The sequence below is a fragment of the Podarcis bocagei genome (genome assembly GCF_964188305.1).
Source record: "Podarcis bocagei genome assembly, chromosome: 2".
NCBI classification, from domain to species: Eukaryota; Metazoa; Chordata; class Lepidosauria; order Squamata; family Lacertidae; genus Podarcis; species Podarcis bocagei.
Genome location: NC_138126.1, coordinates 7814014 through 7832820, shown reverse-complemented (window position 1 = coordinate 7832820; position 18807 = coordinate 7814014). Strand labels below are relative to the sequence as shown.

The following is an 18807-nucleotide window of genomic DNA, read 5'->3' as shown; positions in this document are numbered from 1 at the left end:
GGATCAGTTCCTATATTTCGGTTCAATGGGCATTTTGCTTTCAGCATCCTACTGGCTCCATGGGGCATTAGCAGCAGAAACAGCAGCAGCAGAAATATCATCCTGGCTATGCCTGCAAGAATCATACACTCTTGTGACAGCAGTCACATTAGAAGCACAGCTGGACTCCTACAGCAGCTTCAGAAGCAAAGGTAGAAAAAGGAAACCTCCCATAGAAACAAACCCTGCCAGCCCCAAATCTCCCAGGTCCGGCTTCTGATATTTATGACCCAGTTCTTCTTTCAGGCTTGTGACAATAAGTTATCTGATGCTGCCTGTGATTCTGATGTTTTGTTATTTGTGGACTCCAAGGCCATCGTTGGGGACATCCCTGGACTAGATAAGCAAATCACCATGATTTTGATAATTATAGGGTTAAGAAGGTCCACCCCCTCTGCAACTCCCAGGAATCGTTGTGTGACTCAATGGGCAGCTGCAGAGCCAAAGCAAAACATGTTTGTGAGAACTCAAAGATGAGACTCTCAATCTGGGCCCTTCTAAACTTGAGGAAACATTAACTTCAGTAAAGTCCAAGAAACTATAGCATATCTAGCGTTATGATTAGGTGGGCCCAGGACTAAATCAAATTTACAGCACGTGTGTCACTCAAAGAAAATGTATTTAAGATGATGTACCGATGGTATATCACACCTGCCAAACTTGCTAAAATGTATAGAAATCAAGACAAAAAATGTTGGAAGTGTAAGGAGAAGAATTTCCTCCATATGTGGTGGACATGCTCCAAAGTGGAAGCCTTCTGGGATATAATATATAATGAGTTTAAAAAGGTTTTGAAATATAAGTTCAATTAAAAAAGAGGCATTTTTATTAGGTTTAATTGGTGAAGAAATACATAAAAGAGAGGTATACATGTTTATGTATGCCACAAGGGCTGCAAGAACACTTCTGGCTCAGAAACGGAAGCAGCAGGAATTCCCAACACTGGAAGATAGATTCATTGGCATCCAATGGAGGTCTCTAACACCGAGATAAGCCATGAGATACTCACATGAGCTAATAGAAGTTCGGGTTCATGAGATAGCCCAATCAGCTGACTGGTCCATTGGATTTATACAGTAGCAATAATATCTGGCTTTAGCTTAGTAATATAGTAGCAGCGAACTAGAGATTCAATTCAACTCAGCTTTCAATGACGCTGAGTGTTGGAAGAGTCAGGACAGAGAAATCTGTTATAGACCTTGAAGATTGCTCCTTCCCTGGAAGAACTTCAATCATACATAGTTGGGCTGAGGAAGCCTATTAACATCAGTGTTATCTACGGGGTCCAGTATGTAACAATCCATTATACATTCAAGAACAGTGTGTTTTACTGCAGGTGTTAGTGGAGTTTGGGGCAGATTCTTGAAGATGTGGAACCTGTTGAGGTTCTATTGCTCTTTGAACCACTGGGGGGAAAAACATGATTGTTAAAACTCACTGATGGGCCTTTTAATCTATGTATGTGTAAAAGTTTCCTGTAATGCCAACAGTGCAATCCACAGCCAGCATTTAAAGACAATATTGATTTACACCAGTTCAGTTCAGTGAAATGGACATCTTCATTAACAAGTCCATCAGATTATAAAATGGATAGGACTGTAGGGACTCTCTATCCTTGTTATACATTCACTTTCATCATTCATTACTACTTCCTTTCACAATCTTATTGTGGTCCCATGCATGTGATCTCCCAACCGTTGCCCGGCTTTATTTATTAAAGCTTGCCAAGAGGGTATCAGTGGGTGGATTCAGGAGTTTTCAATGCATCCTCATGGAAGAAGGTAGTCCTGGCTGTCTTGAAATATGTGGTGGCTTGATCACTCTTGAATATTTCCAACATGAGCCTATTGACTTATGACGACTACTGCTAACAGGTCGCTAATACTGGTTGTTTTGGAAGTGCAGATGGTAGAGAGGTTTCTGGCAAGACATTTGTGAACAATGATTTTATGAATTTAGAGCTTCTGCAATTTTCCTGCCATAAACCAGGTGTCAGGGACTGGGCAGAGGAGGAATGGTGTAGAACGCCTCGCCATCTTGACTCTTCCAGAGAAGAGGAAGACAGTATAGATTTATAACAGTATAGAGGTCACAGCTCAGAGGCAAATGAGGGGAAAAGTAGGGAAATAATGGGAGACAAGGAGGAAGCGGCAGAAGTGGAGCGGCAGCTAGTTGATACAATGTCATTAGAAAGCATCCAGGACCCTCCATCTCCTAGAACCTGGCAAGCCTTAAAAGTAGGAGAGCAAAGAGCTCAAAGACACGTAGCCACACCCAGAGAAGTGACGAATGAGGATGTGGGAGAGACAAAGGTGGAGATTCACTCGGGACAACACCATTATCCAAGAGGCTCAGTTCTATAGCCTCTTTGTAAAAATTGAAATAAAAAAGGACGGTAAGAAACCTTTCCTTGTCTTTATGCTTTCCTGGGCAACCAGTCAGAAGCTGCTGACAGCATCCTGACAAATTGTCCTGAGTCAACTTTAATTGGCGGTTAGGTCATAAATCATGACAGATGGCGTAGCAGGAGCCACGGGGCAGCCAGCCAACACTGATAACCGAGAAGAACCATTTCAATGGCTTTTACAACAAAATTTATTGTTAAGATCACACATAGAACAATTAAGCAGCACAATAAATCAACAAAATGCAGAATTCGCAAAGATTTCCTGGGGTATCACCTCACAACTGAGGGGGTGCATATGGATCCCACTAAGGTGCAGAGCGTAGTTTCGCGGCAGGAGCCCAAGACAAAGAAAGACCTGCAGAGGTTTGTAGCATTGGCCAAATATTACCACAAGTTCATGTCAGCCTATTTGAGATTCACTACACCCCTCACGGATTGCTTGTAGGGCAAGAATCCGTTCCAGTTGACAGCTGAGGCGCAACAGGCATTTGAGCATCTCAAAACCTTGTTCTCCTCAGAGGTGTACCCAGCTCATGCAGACCCCCACAGGGTGTTGGTCAAATAAACAGACGCCTTTGACAGAGTGGTTGGTGCTGTGAAAGGAAGACCAAGATGACCAAAGTCTTTATACTTTCCTGGGCAACCAGCTGGAAGCTGCTGACAGCAGTGTTTGGTCCATGTTAACAACATTGTATTATATATGTAAAGCCATGAATCTTCAAAGAAGCTAAGAATCAGACACTACCACCATCACTTTTTGTAGTTAGCTGTGCCTTTGTGTTCAGATCAGGCCTGAGGATGATAATGTAGCACTTCGGTAGGAAGATGCAGCCCAGAAGCCCAGCACTGGAGGCCAACATAGAGAAGACCTGCACAGCCACCATGTACTTCCCCTTGGTGCTCAGGTAGGTGGGAACAAAAGACACCCAAACACTGCAGAAGACCAGCATGCTGAAGGTGATCAGCTTGGCCTCATTGAAGGCCCCAGGCAGCTTCCTGGCTAGGAAAGCCACCGTGAAGCAGATGGCAGCCAGGAAGCCCATGTAGCCAAGGACAGTGTAGAACATGGCAACAGATCCCTCATTGCATAGAAGGATGATCTCTCTAGCTTGGGAGTGCATGTCGGAGTCTGGGAAGGGTGGGGAGATTCCCAGCCAGATGCTGCAGATGACAATTTGGATACCGGAACAGGAAAGGACAATGGAGTTGGCCAGACTCTTCCCCAGCCATCTCCTCACTCTGTTCCCTGGCTTTGTGGCCATGAAGGCCAGCACCACAGTGATGGTTTTTGCCAAAACAGAAGAGACAGCAACCGAGAAGATGATGCTGAAGGCTGTTTGTCGGAGAAGACAGGTTGCTCTTCTTGGCTGGCCGATGAAGAGGAAGGAGGACAAAAAGGAAAGCAGGAGAGAGCTGAGGAGGATATAGGATAAGTCTCGATTGTTAGCTTTGACTATGGGAGTTTCCTTGTATTTAACGAAGATTCCTTTCACAATGCCAGTGGTCAAGGACAAGAAGAGAGCAAAGGAAACCAGGACAATCCCCAAGGGTTCTTCATAAGTGAGAAATGTTATAGTCTTGGGGACACATTTGTTTCGGGCTTGATTTGCATGATGATCTTCTGGGCATCTGGTGCAAATCTCTGCATCTGAAGAGAAGAAGAATGACTTCAGAATGACTAACAAAATTCTTACACTCATACCTGTCTGTTTTCTGACAGAGGTTGCCATGGTGATGGTGTGTGCGTTTGAGGTGTCAGGAAAATACAGTCTTTAGCAAGGTGTGCTGGGAAGAAAAAGGTAGAGAACAAGGAGGTGCCCATTTTGGCTAGGCTGGTTGAAGATTGGTTGGGAGAGATTTCTTCCACTCAAGTAAACTGTACTGCTATTGTAAAAAGTCGCTCTTGATCATGTGCTAAGATCTGGACTTCCTCCATGCAGACTGAAGGTGTAAATATGTGAATAAATCATATTTCTTAAAGCTACAGCAGTCTCCCCTGAGTCTTCAGTTCTCCAAAGGAGCATGAACCCTGTGTTACCCCTGGAATACCATGAAATCTTGCCTCTCCCTTTCCTCTGGAGTTACCCACCTTCCTCAATGGAGATGGTCCCTTCCGTACAAGGAGCACAATCATAGCAGCAAACGGCCTCCCCTTCTTTAGCCACTCTGGCATATCCAGGGCGACAGCTTTCGGTGCATCTTGAACGAGGCACAACCTAAAAAGAAGGAAAAGGACCACCCAAGGAGATCAGCATAAATTACAGACATCATCTGAAGGCCCTGGCTAAAAATATACTCAAATAAAAATCATTTTTAGAATACTGAGACCAGGTTAGAAAGCTTTAAAATGGGAGTGAGACCCTTTCAAATTTGGTAGAACTGTGGAGAGCTCATTTTCTTTATGACATAAAATTTCATTTTTAATTGTTGAACACAAATATTGTTGAACACAAAGGATTAAACAAACTATGGCCTTTTAAACTGCACTTGAGATTTATTGTTCTTTTTTGTCACTGTGAAAAGGTTGCCATGTTTTGGACAAAGTTGTTGAGCTTTATTTTTCCCCTTTCTAAATGTTTTTGGGCTTTTCTTTGAATTGTTACTCATATTATTTTTTAAATCACTCTGCTTGCAATATGTACCGGTTTTCCAGGGCATTTTGCTGTTTCAGCAAAAAGCTGTCTGGGTGCGATTTCTGCAGCCCTTTCCTAGATGTGTCCAAGACAACCCGGAAGAATGGCAGCCATACACTATGAAGCGTATTATTGTGCTTTTATTGGGCAGCTGATAAAGCCCACATGGCAGCTAGGGCCACCCTGCCAATTTTGGCCCATTGATGTCCTTGTTTCATCCACTCAGAAGGATAGATGAAAATGCAAGCTTAAGAGCAGCCTCTCTTTGCCCCTCTCCATCTGATTTGCAATGCAAAAAAGAGAAAACAGAGAGGGAAAACAGCAGCTGTGTATACAAGCAGGAGCGGGTCTCACTCTGTGCAGGGCTTCCCTTGGGTTAAACTGAAAATGGCCCCTATCAGCATATTATCAGAACTTAACAGATGTCACAGCAAGGGAACCAGAGCCAGTTGTGCCATAGTGGTCAGAGAGTTGGAAGAGAACCCAGGAGACTAAGGTTCAAATTCCCAGGTAGCCATGAAGCTCCATAGAGAAAAGGTGGGATATAAGTGCAACAAATAAACAGATAAATGAATAAATGTGATGACCTTGCTGAAGTTCCCAGGCCACACAATGGCTTCTGGTTTAATGGAGAATTTTATGCCGGAGGATGCCTGTCCCTCGATGCTCCCAACTTTCCTTCTGCTGTGAGATCTATTGGGAAATACGACCCAGTTCATGATATCAAAGTTGGCAGTCAGCTCCCCATTCTGATCAGAATACATCCCTCCTATGGATGAATTGGAAAGCCAAATTTCTTTCAAGAAAGTGTGAAGCTAGAATGGCAGAGAAAACACCAGCATTTAGGAAACATGATATGTGGATTGTGTGAGAAAACAGCAGGCTTGGGTGCAAACTCCATAAGAGATGAGAGTAAAGTATGTTTAAGCAAAATAATTGCAGGATATTTCTGGGTATATGATTGAGCAAAGCTTTTCATGACTTTGGATATTTTGTGGCGCGTAGTCTTGTTTTTCTTAGATAATTGAGTAAGATTCCAGACATCTTACCAGTTTTGAGAGAATGGTCCTAAATCAAGGACATTGAGGCCTCGTGTCAGCTAAAGATAACAACCTTTTGGTCATTACAACTGGTCCTTTATCAGATTATAAATTCACAGGACATATGACTCAAATAAACACATATAGAGGACACATCCTAGCAAACACTTGGGAACTGTAGAAAGCTAACATGCCTTTTAATTGGCTTTAAGCTGTCCTATTGTGATTTCAACTTTCTGTGTTTTAAATAAGGGTTTTCTTTAGTGAATTTCTTTTCATTTTAACTTTTTTGTAAAGTGGTTTGAGGTTTTTTTCAGGAGTCAAGCAATACTGTATATAAATGTTATGAACTAAATATAGTAATTAATCAATCAATCAATCAATCAATCAATTAATTAATTAAGCGTTATGTAAGAGAATGCTCCTTAACAATTTTGGATAGCTTATTTTGTGCTTTGAAATATTCCCCCTAACTTTCCCAAATTATCTTTTTTAAAAATAATTTTAATCAATTTTCAAAGTATCTTAGGACCACAAAAATAGATGAACAATTAAAAAAAACATATTAACATGTCCTACTAAATACAGTGCATAGGAAACCTAAACATGTTTAACAGTAACAATGACGTAAACTACAAAGAATATACAATCTGAAACGAATTCCATAGAGTATTATCAAAAAAGGGGAGAGGACAGACCTGCCATGGCTGCAACTTTTGAAGTTCCAATCTGTTTCCTCCCCCCGCCATTAACATCCATTTGGATCTGGAGGAATATGCGACATTTAAGGCTTGGGCCACAAACTGGACGCCGTAGTAAGTGCTGTAGCGGTCTTCAGACCAGATTGCCTCCATCTCCTCCTTGGACAAACTTTCCTGTTGTTCTATTTCTGTGCATCTTGTCCAGCCCTCCACGGACAGCACATTGTTTGAACATGTACAACTGAATACTCTTTTGAAAAACTCTGCAGCTGCAGCTCTAGCTTCAAATGAAAGTGGAGTATAGTAACCCTGTTCTGTCCTTTTTTCGGTATTCATTACAAAGGACAAAGAACCTTGGGCAGGCTGGAAGTTATCTGTGCCACCAAACAACATCACATCAATGTCCAGAAGATCTGTTGTGATCCAGAGTATCCCCTGAGATTTCCTGACTTCATGAATTCTTTGTAACATCATGATTGGACGAATTCTGTGCTCAGAGTCCCCATAATAAACAAACACCTTGACTTGTCTCAAATCAGATGGTTTACAATGTAAGGATGACATTTGATCCAGGGTTGAAATATGAAATTTTTCCAAGAAAGCAACACAAATCCCATGGTGGATGAGCAGAAGGGTGAAGACACTCAGGAACCTTTCTCCATTTTCATTGTCTGGAACAAAGAGACCGATCCACGTCCACTCAAAATGTAGCAACAACTTGACAATCCCCAAGTGCTGGGTTTCTTCTTTGGGGACTATCCGGTAGACAAAAGGGAACTGGGTTTTGTCATCCAGATCCTGAGCAGCAGAGCCAAAACTGATCTAGTAAGAAAAGGATTGGTGTCATGTTTTCAGGAATACACAAGCAAGGCCTCATTGCATGATCAGGCCAAAGGGCCATCTACTCACAGTAGCTAACCAGATGCTTCTGCATGTATGCCATGCCTTTGATGGAGGAATCCTGTTCAGAAGAGGACCTGGAGTTTACAGAGAAGGAAGTGGCTCCAATGGACACTGGGGCAGAGCAGGGCATCTGGGCCTTGTAGGGTCATGGCACCCCCACCTCTTCCTAGAGTCACAATGGGGCACTACACAGAATGAGAGGCAGAAGCTAAGCAGCTGCACAGTTTGGAGGAGTGCAAGTACTTAAACTTCTGTGTTCAGTTAGTTGTCAGACATCTGAGAAACAAGAAACTCATTAGGAGCCAGGGGCTACTTTCAACCACATCTTCTTATTGACAAACCGGGGACGGAGTTAGGAAGTGGCTGAGGGTTTTCTAACTCGCTTTCCACTTTCTTGCAATGTGGTTTCCCCCTTTGGTCTCTCTTTTTGGGTGCTACTCTTTTGCGCTCCCTGGAAAATTTGGCTCTTAAGATATTGCTGAAGTAAAACTTCCATCTGTCCATACAAGCATGGCTAATGGCCAGATGGTTGGCTTTGCAGTTAAGAAACTTCTGGGTGCATGAAGGGGTTCCTCACCACTGCTGGAGAGACAGCAAAGAGGAATGAAACACAATTGATCTCTTCCCTTCCAATTCCTACCTGGGGCATTTTGTAGATGCCCAACATGCTTGAAATAAGGTGGGGGATTTCAGGAGTTGCTTCAAAAACAGCCAACACGTTATTCTGTCTTCCACAGCTGTAGTTTGGAATACTGTCTAGCATGGCATCAGCAGTTGTCCTGACATCAAAAGCGGCCTCATAGATGCTATAGCCCAGGGTGACAGTGGCTAAATGCTTAAGATGCCGGGTGATCTCCTGGGTTGCAAACAAGATGGACAGGACGGGTGAGGTGTCCTTTGCTGACCAACTGCAAATAAATGAATACACGAAAAATCATTTTAGCCTCCCATTCCCCATTAAATGAAAAGAACTTGCAACATTCCTTGCTCTGTACGAACAGAAGAAGAGCTTGCTGGTTTTATATCTATTGGGGCAAACTCTGCAGCTAGGAAGGAGCAGAATCTTTGTCAGGAACTACTTAGAGGATGAGAAGATATGAAAGAGAGAAATGTCCTCTCTTGGGCTTCCCACCTTAACTTCTGAGGGTGGTGGAACTACTTGGTAAGGTTCCTATACTGATTTGAGCATTTCAGAGAGTTTGAAGGGAAGGTGGTGGTATCCTTACATTCCGATTTTTACACATTCTTTGATCTGCAAATGCAAAATTGCACCGTGGGTTTAGAACTTATTTAAGATATGTTGTAATCCAAATAATAATAATAATAATAATAATAATAATAATAATAATAATAATAATAATAATTTATTATTTATACCCCGCCCATCTGGCTGGGCCTCCCCAGCCACTCTGGGCGGCTTCCATAAAGACCAAAAATACAATAAAATATCACACGTTAAAAACTTCCCTGAACAGGGCTGCCTTAAGATGTCTCCTGAATGTCAGGTAGTTGTTTATCGCTTTGACATCTGCTGGAAGGGTGTTCCACAGGGCGGGCGCCACTACCGAGAAGGCCCTCTGCCTGGTTCCCTGTAGCTTTGCTTCTCGCAATGAGGGAACCGCCAGAAGGCCCTCGGCGCTGGACCTCAATTAAAGACCACCAGGGACATTTAATTTAGACAGTTCTGTTGGGAATAAAGGAATAGAGGAAGCTGTCAAAGCTGTTAATACTTGACTAGGAAGAAACACCCTTTCCCCATAAAAATACAAAATGATACATGAGATGATCAACTGTGCTTTAGCTGCATTAATGAAACTGAAGCCCAAAATAGGGAAAGGGTTCAGAAACAACCTCTTTGTTTGCAGGATACTAAGGGGCATGGCCAGAAACTAGATCCTATCTCTGGAAAACTGAAGCCCAAAATAGGGAAAGGGTTCAAAAATAACGTCTTTGTTTGCAGGATGCCAAGGGGTCACTAGGTACTTGAATGCTGACTCTCAATCCCCAAATCTTCTTCTGAAGGCAATAGAGGGGCAATGGAGGGAGAAGGTTTAATCAGGCATGGCCAGAAACTAGATGCTGTCTCTGGAAAACAGCAATAAGTGTGAATGCAGACTGGGTAACATAAAGTCACTTACGTCTTAGCAGTGTTTCTGGGATGCCGTGAAAAGTTGATTGGGTAAGTTATAAAACCATTTGGAAATATGACCTGACTAATGAGGTGGTCTCCTGGCCTGTAATAATTCAACGGATCAGTTCCTATATTTCGGTTCAATGGGCATTTTGCTTTCAGCATCCTACTGGCTCCATGGGGCATTAGCAGCAGAAACAGCAGCAGCAGAAATATCATCCTGGCTATGCCTGCAAGAATCGTACACTCTTGTGACAGCAGTCACATTAGAAGCACAGCTGGACTCCTACAGTAGCTTCAGAAGCAAAGGTAGAAAAAGGAAACCTCCCATAGAAACAAGCCCTGCCAGCCCCAAATCTCCCAGGTCCGGCTTCTGATATTTATGGCCCTGTTCTTCTTTCAGGCTTGTGACAATAAGTTATCTGATGCTGCCTGTGATTCTGATGTTTTGTTATTTGTGGAGTCCAAGGCCATCGTTGGGGAAATCCCTGGACTAGATAAGCAAATCACCATGATTTTGATAATTATAGGGTTAAGAAGGTCCACCTCCTCTGCAACTCCCTGGAATCGGTGTGTGACTCAATGGGCAGCTGCAGAGCCAGAGCAAAACATGTTTGTGAGAACTCACAGATGGGACTCTCAATCTGGGCCCTGCTAAACTTGAGGAAACATTAACTTCAGTAAAGTCCAAGAAACTATAGCATATCTAGCGTTATGATTAGGTGGGCCCAGGATCTGATTGATTCTGAAAGGTGGGGAAAACTGTGGACTAAATCAAATTTACAGCATGTGTGTCACTCAAAGAAAATGTATTTAAGATGATGTACCGATGGTATATCACACCTGCCAAACTTGCTAAAATGTATAGAAATCAAGACAAAAAATGTTGGAAGTGTAAGGAGAAGAATTTCCTCCATATGTGGTGGACTTGCTCCAAAGTGGAAGCCTTCTGGGATATAATATATAATGAGTTAACGAAGGTTTTGAAATATAAGTTCAATAAAAAACCAGAGGCATTTTTTTAGGTTTAATTGGTGAAGAAATACATAAAAGAGAGGTAAACATGTTTATGTATGCCACAAGGGCTGCGAGAACACTTCTGGCTCAGAAACGGAAGAAGCAGGAACTCCCAACACTGGAAGATTGGCAGGTCAAGGTGGTGGAGTATGTAGAGATGGCCAAGTTGACAGGGAAGATCCGGAATCAGTGTGACGTACTGTTTCAAAAGGACTGGAACAAATTTATATTTTATATGAAAGAAAATTGTAAACTTTTGAAAACGTTTGTAGGCCTGAATTGAAATGTTTTGTAATGTAAATATAAGGGACTGATTTACCGACAAGAAGGTGAAATATTATAATTTGACAAAGGGTAAATAAGTGATTATAGAAATGTGAAAAATATCGAAAGATATGTGGAAGTCAGAAAGAGGGAGGGAAGGATGTTGATGTTCTTACAGAGTAATATATTAAGTTATAGAACTTTGAAAAAAATGTGAATATGATTTAAGTGGAAGATCGAATAAAAATTATTTAAAAGAAAGAAACTATAGAATAGCCAAAGCAAAATGTTTGTGAGAACTCAAAGATGTGACTTTCAATCCGGGCCCTGCTAAACTTGAGGAAACATTAACTTCAGTAAAGTCCAGGAAACTATAGAATAGCTATGATGGACCAAGACCAGCAAGACAGGACATGATAGAGGTGTATAAAGTCCTGCATGGTGTGGATAATATGGATAGGAAAAAGTTTTCCTCCTTCCGAGTAATAATACTAGAAGTTGGGACTTTAAGTGGGAATTTAAACCCTTGTGTCGTAGGCCCCTGTCCAATTCTCTGATTACTACACCACACTGCCTCAGAACTATAGATTCATTGGCATCCAGTGGAGGTCTCTAACACCGAGGTAAGCCATGAGATACTCACATGAGCTAATAGAAGTTCGGGTTCATGAGACAACCCAACCAGCTGACTGGTCCATTGGATTTATACAGTAGCAATAATATCTGGCTTTAGCTTAGTAATATACTAGCAGCCAACTAGAGATTCAATTCAACTCAGCTTCTAATGAAGCTGAATGTTGGAAGAGTCAGGACAGAGAAATCTGTTATAGACCTTGAAGATTGCTCCTTCCCTCGTAGAATTTCAATGATACATAGTTGGGCTGAGAAACATAAATGCTAAATTCAGTAAGTAGCTATTGGATTTTCAGCCAAAAGGGTTGGAGGAGGTTCTTCGCCACTTACTGTGCAAAGCTACTCACTGCAACTATCAAACGTGAAACTGAAAAGAGACTGAAGGATCGAGACTTCCGGGGTGGCGCCATCGGCAATGGACTCCCTCTGAACCGGAGGGACCAGCTCCGCGCGAAACGGGTCTTTTCCGCTGCGGCGAAGCAGAGAACCCTTTTAGAAATCACAGGAGGATCAAGCCTGTGACCGTGGGACTCGGCGGGCACCCTTAGCGTCCCCCCAACCCGCAAAGGAACCCACTAACGGGCTCCGAAGCGAGGAGGGGGAAGCTGTGAGTCAATTGCTTTTTCCGTGGAGCGAAGCCGCATAGCCGTTGCCGGAGAGCGCTGCCTTTTTCCTGGGACAATCTGGCATCTAAAATAATCACCCGTGAGTTCTTAAACATTGAACAATTGGACTTCAAATAAGAACTGGCGATTAGAAAGGAATTGGACTTAAAAATTTACCTTAATTTGGTACTGAAACGGGAAGGTCTAAACAGGAAGTCAGCCTTCCGTTTCCTTGTAGTCAGAAGAAAGCAAAGACAACGTAAACTAGAGCTTAGAAAATCACTTTCAAAGGATTGGTTTTCACCATTTAAAATCGTTGAACCCCCCTTCGTTAGCAGGAGAAGAAGGGGGATCTTTTTTGGACTGTTTAAACCTGCAGAAGTGAGTTTAAAGTAAAGTAACTTTCCACCGTCCTGATCCTGGAGCGGGGTGTCAGAATTGACGTTTGAAGCTCATTGATCAGAGACAAATGTTTTTGACAGACAGTTAAAAGAAGAGTAACATTGTGATTCCACTGTTTCCTTTCGCATTTTAAAGGAACAAATATTGACAAAATATCTTAAAAAGAGAAACTTTGTTGCTATTGTCCTTAAAAGAAAGAACAACCAGAAGTTTTCCCCCTAGAGGGGTACTGAGAATCTGTAACTAATTCCAGGGAGCTTGCAGCTGCCACAGATTACAACCGTGGGAAAGGACTTGTGACCTTGCAGGACAATGTTTTCAGAAGCACTGTTGGGTGCTTTCTGTAAAATAAATGCCCTATTGGATCAGTTAAGTCAGAAGATGGATTTGATGACTAATGCGGCCAGAACATTTGAACAGGTAGTGGGAAACTATATGGAGCCCACCCAGGAACTTAAACAGGAGTGTGTCCTGACAGAGCAGATGAGAGAAGAGGATGTTACAGAATCTTGGGTGCCAGAGATGGAGGGACTTTTGGCCCAGCAGGAAAATGAGCCTTTGGATTTGACAAATGAACTTGGAAAAAACCAGATTTGGAAAGACAAAGTTTGGATTGATTTGGAAATGGGGGGTTGGACTGACCCCCCTATGCAGGGATGTTTGGACTTTCTGAGTCTGGCAATGGGCCGTCAGAGGTTTGGAGTTGTTGGGGCTTCCAATTTTGGAGGGAATTTAAAAAAATACCACATGGAGTCTAGTCTGGACTATGGGAAAGGGGCTGATTTGTTGAAAAGGGTCAAAAACGCTGCCAAGCTGGAGTTCCCACAAGTGAAAGGAAAATATGAAGAAGAGCTCCGGAAGGGACATGGAAGAGACTTGAAGGCTTCGGATATAAGATCACCAGGTTAATGTGCCAGACTAATGGGATAAAAAGGACTGACAAACCCGGGACCAGGAGGAAGGGACGCTGGAAGAAGATTGGATTGTTTTTATTTCTTTTTTCTATCATTAGGAATGTTTTATAAAATTGATGAATGTTAGAAAAATGTTGAAATGAAATTACTTGGCTCTTGTAAAAATGTTTAAATAATTAGGTAAAAAGGTAATGGTTATGAGAAGTTGGTAAAAATAAGATTTAAGTCTTAAGCTTTAAGGTTTTTTATAAGATAAGATGAAGATAGAGTAAGGTAATGTAATGACAGAATACTATGAATTATGGAAAGGATTTGCTGTGATAACTATTAATCAAGATACAAGAAAAGGGAGGAGGAGGAGGTCATAGAAAGAAGGTAATGAAAGTAGAGAATTTGAAAATGATGGTTTTATTTATTTTCTTTTTCTTTTTCTGCTTTGTCTTTTTTCTTTGTAATTTAAAAAAATTCTTTTTTCAATAAATATCATTAAAAAAAAAAAAAAAAAAGAGACTGAAGGATCACCAGATGTTCTGGTGTCTGCGGATGATCCTGCTGGGTGAACCTGGAGTTCCATTTCTCAAGGATCTTCTGATGGGACTGTCACTGCTTGCAATAGAATTGTCAAACCGTCGAGTTGGAAGGGACCCTGAGGATCATCTAGTCCAACCTTCTGCAGTTCAGGAATATGCAACTGATGAGCTTGTTAGTCCAGCTGGTCTTTGGATAGTTAAACAGTGTCTCCACACAAAACACACATTCTGTTTCCTGAAAGGAGCCAGTTGCAGGAAACATATCTTCCACCACCATCACTGTCTTTGCATGCTAGGAGAAGCTTTCCCAATGGGATTTCTGCTTCTGGAGCAAATTAAGAACTAATGAGATTATAGACCCACTGGAGGTGTGAAATAAATCAAACAGCACTATTGTGTTTTCATTGATTTTTTAAATACTAAAAGCATATTTTATAATCACAACAGGAACATCAATTTTAATATTTATACCCTACCCATCTGGCTGGATTACCCCAGCCTCTGTGGGTGGCTCACAGCATATATAAAAGCATCGTAAAACATCAAACATAAAAAACTTCCCAATACAGGGCTGCCTTCAGATGTCTTCTAAAAGTTGTAGAGTTCTTTATCTCCTTGACATCTGAAATGAGGGCGTTCCACAGGGAGGGTGCCACTACCAAGAAGGCCCTCTGCTTGGTTCCCTGTAACTTCACTTCTCGCAGAGAGGGGACTACCAGAAGACCCTCGTAGGAGGACCTCAATATCCGGGTTGAGCAATGGGGGTGGAGATGCTCCTTCAGGTATACTGGGCTGAGGCTGTAGAGGGCTTTAAAGGTCAGTACCAAGACTTTGAATTGTGCTCGGAAATGTACTGCGAGCCAGTGAAGATCCTTTAGGTTATATGGTCCCAGCGGCCACCCCCAGTTACAAGTCTAGCTGCCACATTCTGGATTAGTTGTAGCTTCTGGGTCACCTTCAAAGGTCACAGAGTGCATTGCAGTTGTCCACTTTAGTAGGTATCTCAAGAGGTGTGCATGCACACGAAAGCTTATACCCGAAACAAACTTAGTTGGTCTCTAAGGTGCTACTGGACATTTTTATTTTATTTTATTTCAGTTGCGTTAGACCAACATGGCTACCTACCTGAATGCAGTTGTCCAAGTGGGAGATAACTAGAGCATGCACTACTCTGGTGACACAGTCTGTGGGCAGGTAGGGTCTCAGATGGCCTACCAGATGGAGCTCAATCCGTTGGCTACCATACATCCTCCAACCATCTCCAGATACTCACACAGGACATTCACCCCCTTCACTGGTTCCGATTTAAAAGAGAGGTAGAGCTCTGTATCATCGGCATATTGGTCAACACACAGCCCAACCCTCCTGATGATCTCTATGGTCTTCTTCATGCTCAGGCTATGAACTAAAACATTAAGATTGCTGGAGAGCCAGGCTGCTGGTGACCTAGTTGCAGGAGTTTATTGGCCAGCCAACACTGATAACCGAGAAGAACCATTTCAATGGCTTTTACAACAAAATTTATTGTTAAGATCACATATAGAACAATTAACCAGCACAATAAAGCAACAAAATGCAGAATTCGCAAAGATTTCCTTGGGTATCACCTCACAACTGAGGGCGTGCATATGGATCCCGCTAAGGTGCAGAGTGTAGTTTCGCGGCAGGAGCCCAAGACAAAGAAAGACCTGCAGAGGTTTTTAGCATTGGCCAAATATTACCACAAGTTCATGTCAGCCTGTTCGAGATTCACTACACCCCTCACGGATTGCTTGAGGGGCCAGAAGCCATTCCAGTTGACAGCTGAGGCGCAACAGGCATTTGAGTATCTCAAAACCTTGTTCTCAGAGGTGTACCTAGCTTATGCAGACCCCCACAGGGTGTTGGTCAAATAAACAGACGCCTTTGACAGAGTGGTTGGTGCTGCGCTGTTAAAGAAAGACCAAGATGACCAAAGTCCTTATACTTTCCTGGGCAACCAGCTGGAAGCTGCTGACAGCAATGTTTGGTCCACATTAACAACACTGTATTTTATGTGAAGCCAAAAATCTTCAAAGAAGCTAAGAATTAGACACTACCACCTTCACTTTTTGTAGTTAGCTGTGCCTTTGTGTTCAGATCAGGCCTGAGTATGATAATGTAGCACTTGGGAAGGAAGATACAGCCCAGAAGCCCAGCACTGGAGGCCAACATAGAGAAGACCTGCACAGCTACCATGAACTTCCCTTTGGTGCTCAGGTAGGTGGGAACAAAAGACACCCAAACACTGCAGAAGACCAGCATGCTGAAGGTGATCAGCTTGGCTTCATTGAAGGACCCGGGAAGCTTTCTGGCTAGGAAAGCCACAGTGAAGCAGATGGCAGCCAGGAAGCCCATGTAGCCAAGGACAGTGTAGAACATGGCAACAGATCCCTCATTGCATAGAAGGATGATCTCTCTAGCTTGGGAGTGCATGTCGGAGTCTGGGAAGGGTGGGGAGATTCCCAGCCAGATGCTACAGATGACAATTTGGATACCGGAACAGGAAAGGACAATGGAGTTGGCCAGACTCTTCCCCAGCCATCTCCTCACTCTGTTCCCTGGCTTTGTGGCCATGAAGGCCAGCACCACAGTGATGGTTTTTGCCAACACAGAAGAGACGGCAACTGAGAAGATGATGCTGAAGGCTGTTTGTCGGAGAAGGCAGGTCACTTTGCTTGGCTGGCCGATGAATAGGAAGGAGGAGAAAAAGGAAAGCAGGAGGGAGATAAGGAGGATATAGGATAAGTCTCGATTGTTAGCTTTGACTATGGGAGTTTTCATGTATTTAATGAAGATTCCTAGCACAACACAAGCGGTTAAGCACAAGAAGAGAGCAAAGGAAACCAGGAGGATCCCCAAGGGTTCTTCATAAGTGAGAAATGTTATAATCTTGGGGACACATTTGTCTCTTGCTTGATTTGCATGCTGTTCTTCTGGGCATTTGGTGCAACGCTTTGCATCTGAAGAGAAGAAGAATGATTTCAGTATCGCTAAGAAATCTCACACATCCTTAACTGTCTGTGTTCCAATACAATGGGATAATACAACAAAGTGGGAGAGGTCAGGAAATCAGAGAGGGACAACATTTCCCTGGCTTATGTCAGGATTTGCTTGAATAGTACTATATCCTGCACAGAATTAAGATGGTATTCTTAAGCCATTTTTGAACATTTTAGTCTGATGTAGACATCATGTAGGCATCATCAGATTTGCTTCCATGTTGTAGAAACGGAACAGATTACAGAGTGTTCTCCTTCTATAAGGAAAGTTTGCACATGTTTTGATTTGATTTCATTCATTCATTCATTTATCCTTCCAATTCTAGGCTACTTAACATGAAAAGTGGTCCACAGAAAACTAAAGCAACAGCTGACAGCTTAAGCAATAATCAGTTTTTTCACTCTAGGTTATAGCTGTATCCCATAGAGCGCTCAGTCACCCACCTTCCTGAATGGAGATGGTCCCTTCCGCACAAGGAGCACAATCATAGCAGCAAACGGCCTCCCCTTCCTTAGCCACTCTGGCATATCCAGGGAGACAGCTTTCGGTGCATCTTGAATGAGGTACGACCTAAAAACCAGGAGAAGGAGCAACAAAAGGAGATGAATTACATCATCAGAAGGCCTTGACTAAAAAAAATGCTTGTATAAAAATCATTTTTAAAATACTGAGGCCAGGTTAGCAAGCTTTAAAATTGGACTGTGGCACTTCCAGATTTGTTAGAACTGTGGAGAACTCCTCTTCTTTTTGACATGAAGTTTCCTTTTTAATTGTTGAACACAAATATTGTTGAACACAAAATATTAAACCAATTTTGGCCTTTTAAACTGAGGTCTATTGTTCTTTTTTGTTACTATGACAGGGTTGCCATATTCCAGACAAAGTTGTTGAGCTTTTTTTTTTTTTTTAGAGTTGGTATATTGGTATGAATGATGCTTTACAGGCTTAAAGAAAAAGGAAAATGGTGTAAAAAAAATATAAAAAGTACCAAGGTGGAAGTAATCTAATTAGACACAACAATACAGTAAGAGTAAATTTTTTGAGGTCTTAGAACAAAGGAAGGAAGTCAATTTGTGTTTATGTACGTAATGATATGGTTTTTTTCTGTAGATGTGTGCTTTTTTGTTTTTGTTTAGTTTAGTTTTGTTTCCTTTGTTTTTTCCCCCTTTTCCTTTTCTGTCCCCCCCCCCCTATATGTTCCATGGATTTTTGTTTGTAAAGTATTATTTTGGATTCAATGTAATTTTTGTTATGATTCTGCATTGAAAATAAAAAAAATTCTTAAAAAAAACAAAGTTGTTGAGCTTTATTTCCCCCCCTCTAAAAGTTTTTGGGTTTTTCTTTGAATTTTTAACCTTTTTTTAAAAAATGCCCCACTTCCCCTACTTTCGGGTTTCCCCCGACATTTTGACGATACAGCAAAAATCTGCCTGAAATTCTGCAGTCATATTCCCGGATGTGTCTGAGATAACATGCAGGTATGGCAGGAGGTATGGTGTCTATTGTTGAGCTTTTATAAGCAGTTGGCATGAATGGGTAGCTGATGAAGCCCACATGGCAGTTAGGC

The 18807-nt window shown here is 42.2% G+C and overlaps 2 protein-coding genes across 2 annotated transcripts in view; both read right to left on the bottom strand.

Annotated features, from left to right (window-relative positions):
* Positions 1-3180: 3180 nt before the first annotated feature.
* On the bottom strand, positions 3181-8486 carry LOC308579751 (vomeronasal type-2 receptor 26-like; the record flags this gene model as incomplete). The annotated part of the gene is made up of 5 exons (XM_081180685.1): positions 3181-4094; positions 4536-4662; positions 5667-5894; positions 6818-7642; positions 8364-8486. 5 exons carry the CDS (start codon positions 8484-8486, stop codon positions 3181-3183), a joined length of 2217 nt encoding a protein of 738 aa, XP_081036811.1.
* Positions 8487-16286: 7800 nt separating this feature from the next.
* LOC308579750 (vomeronasal type-2 receptor 26-like) overlaps positions 16287-18807 on the bottom strand; it is a gene marked incomplete at its 3' end in the record, with an annotated part of 51258 nt that continues 48737 nt past the window's right edge. Inside the window, exon 5 of the mRNA XM_081180684.1 lies at positions 16287-17200. Within this exon, the coding sequence (XP_081036810.1) occupies positions 16287-17200 (914 nt within the window). The remainder of the gene's footprint in view (positions 17201-18807) is intronic.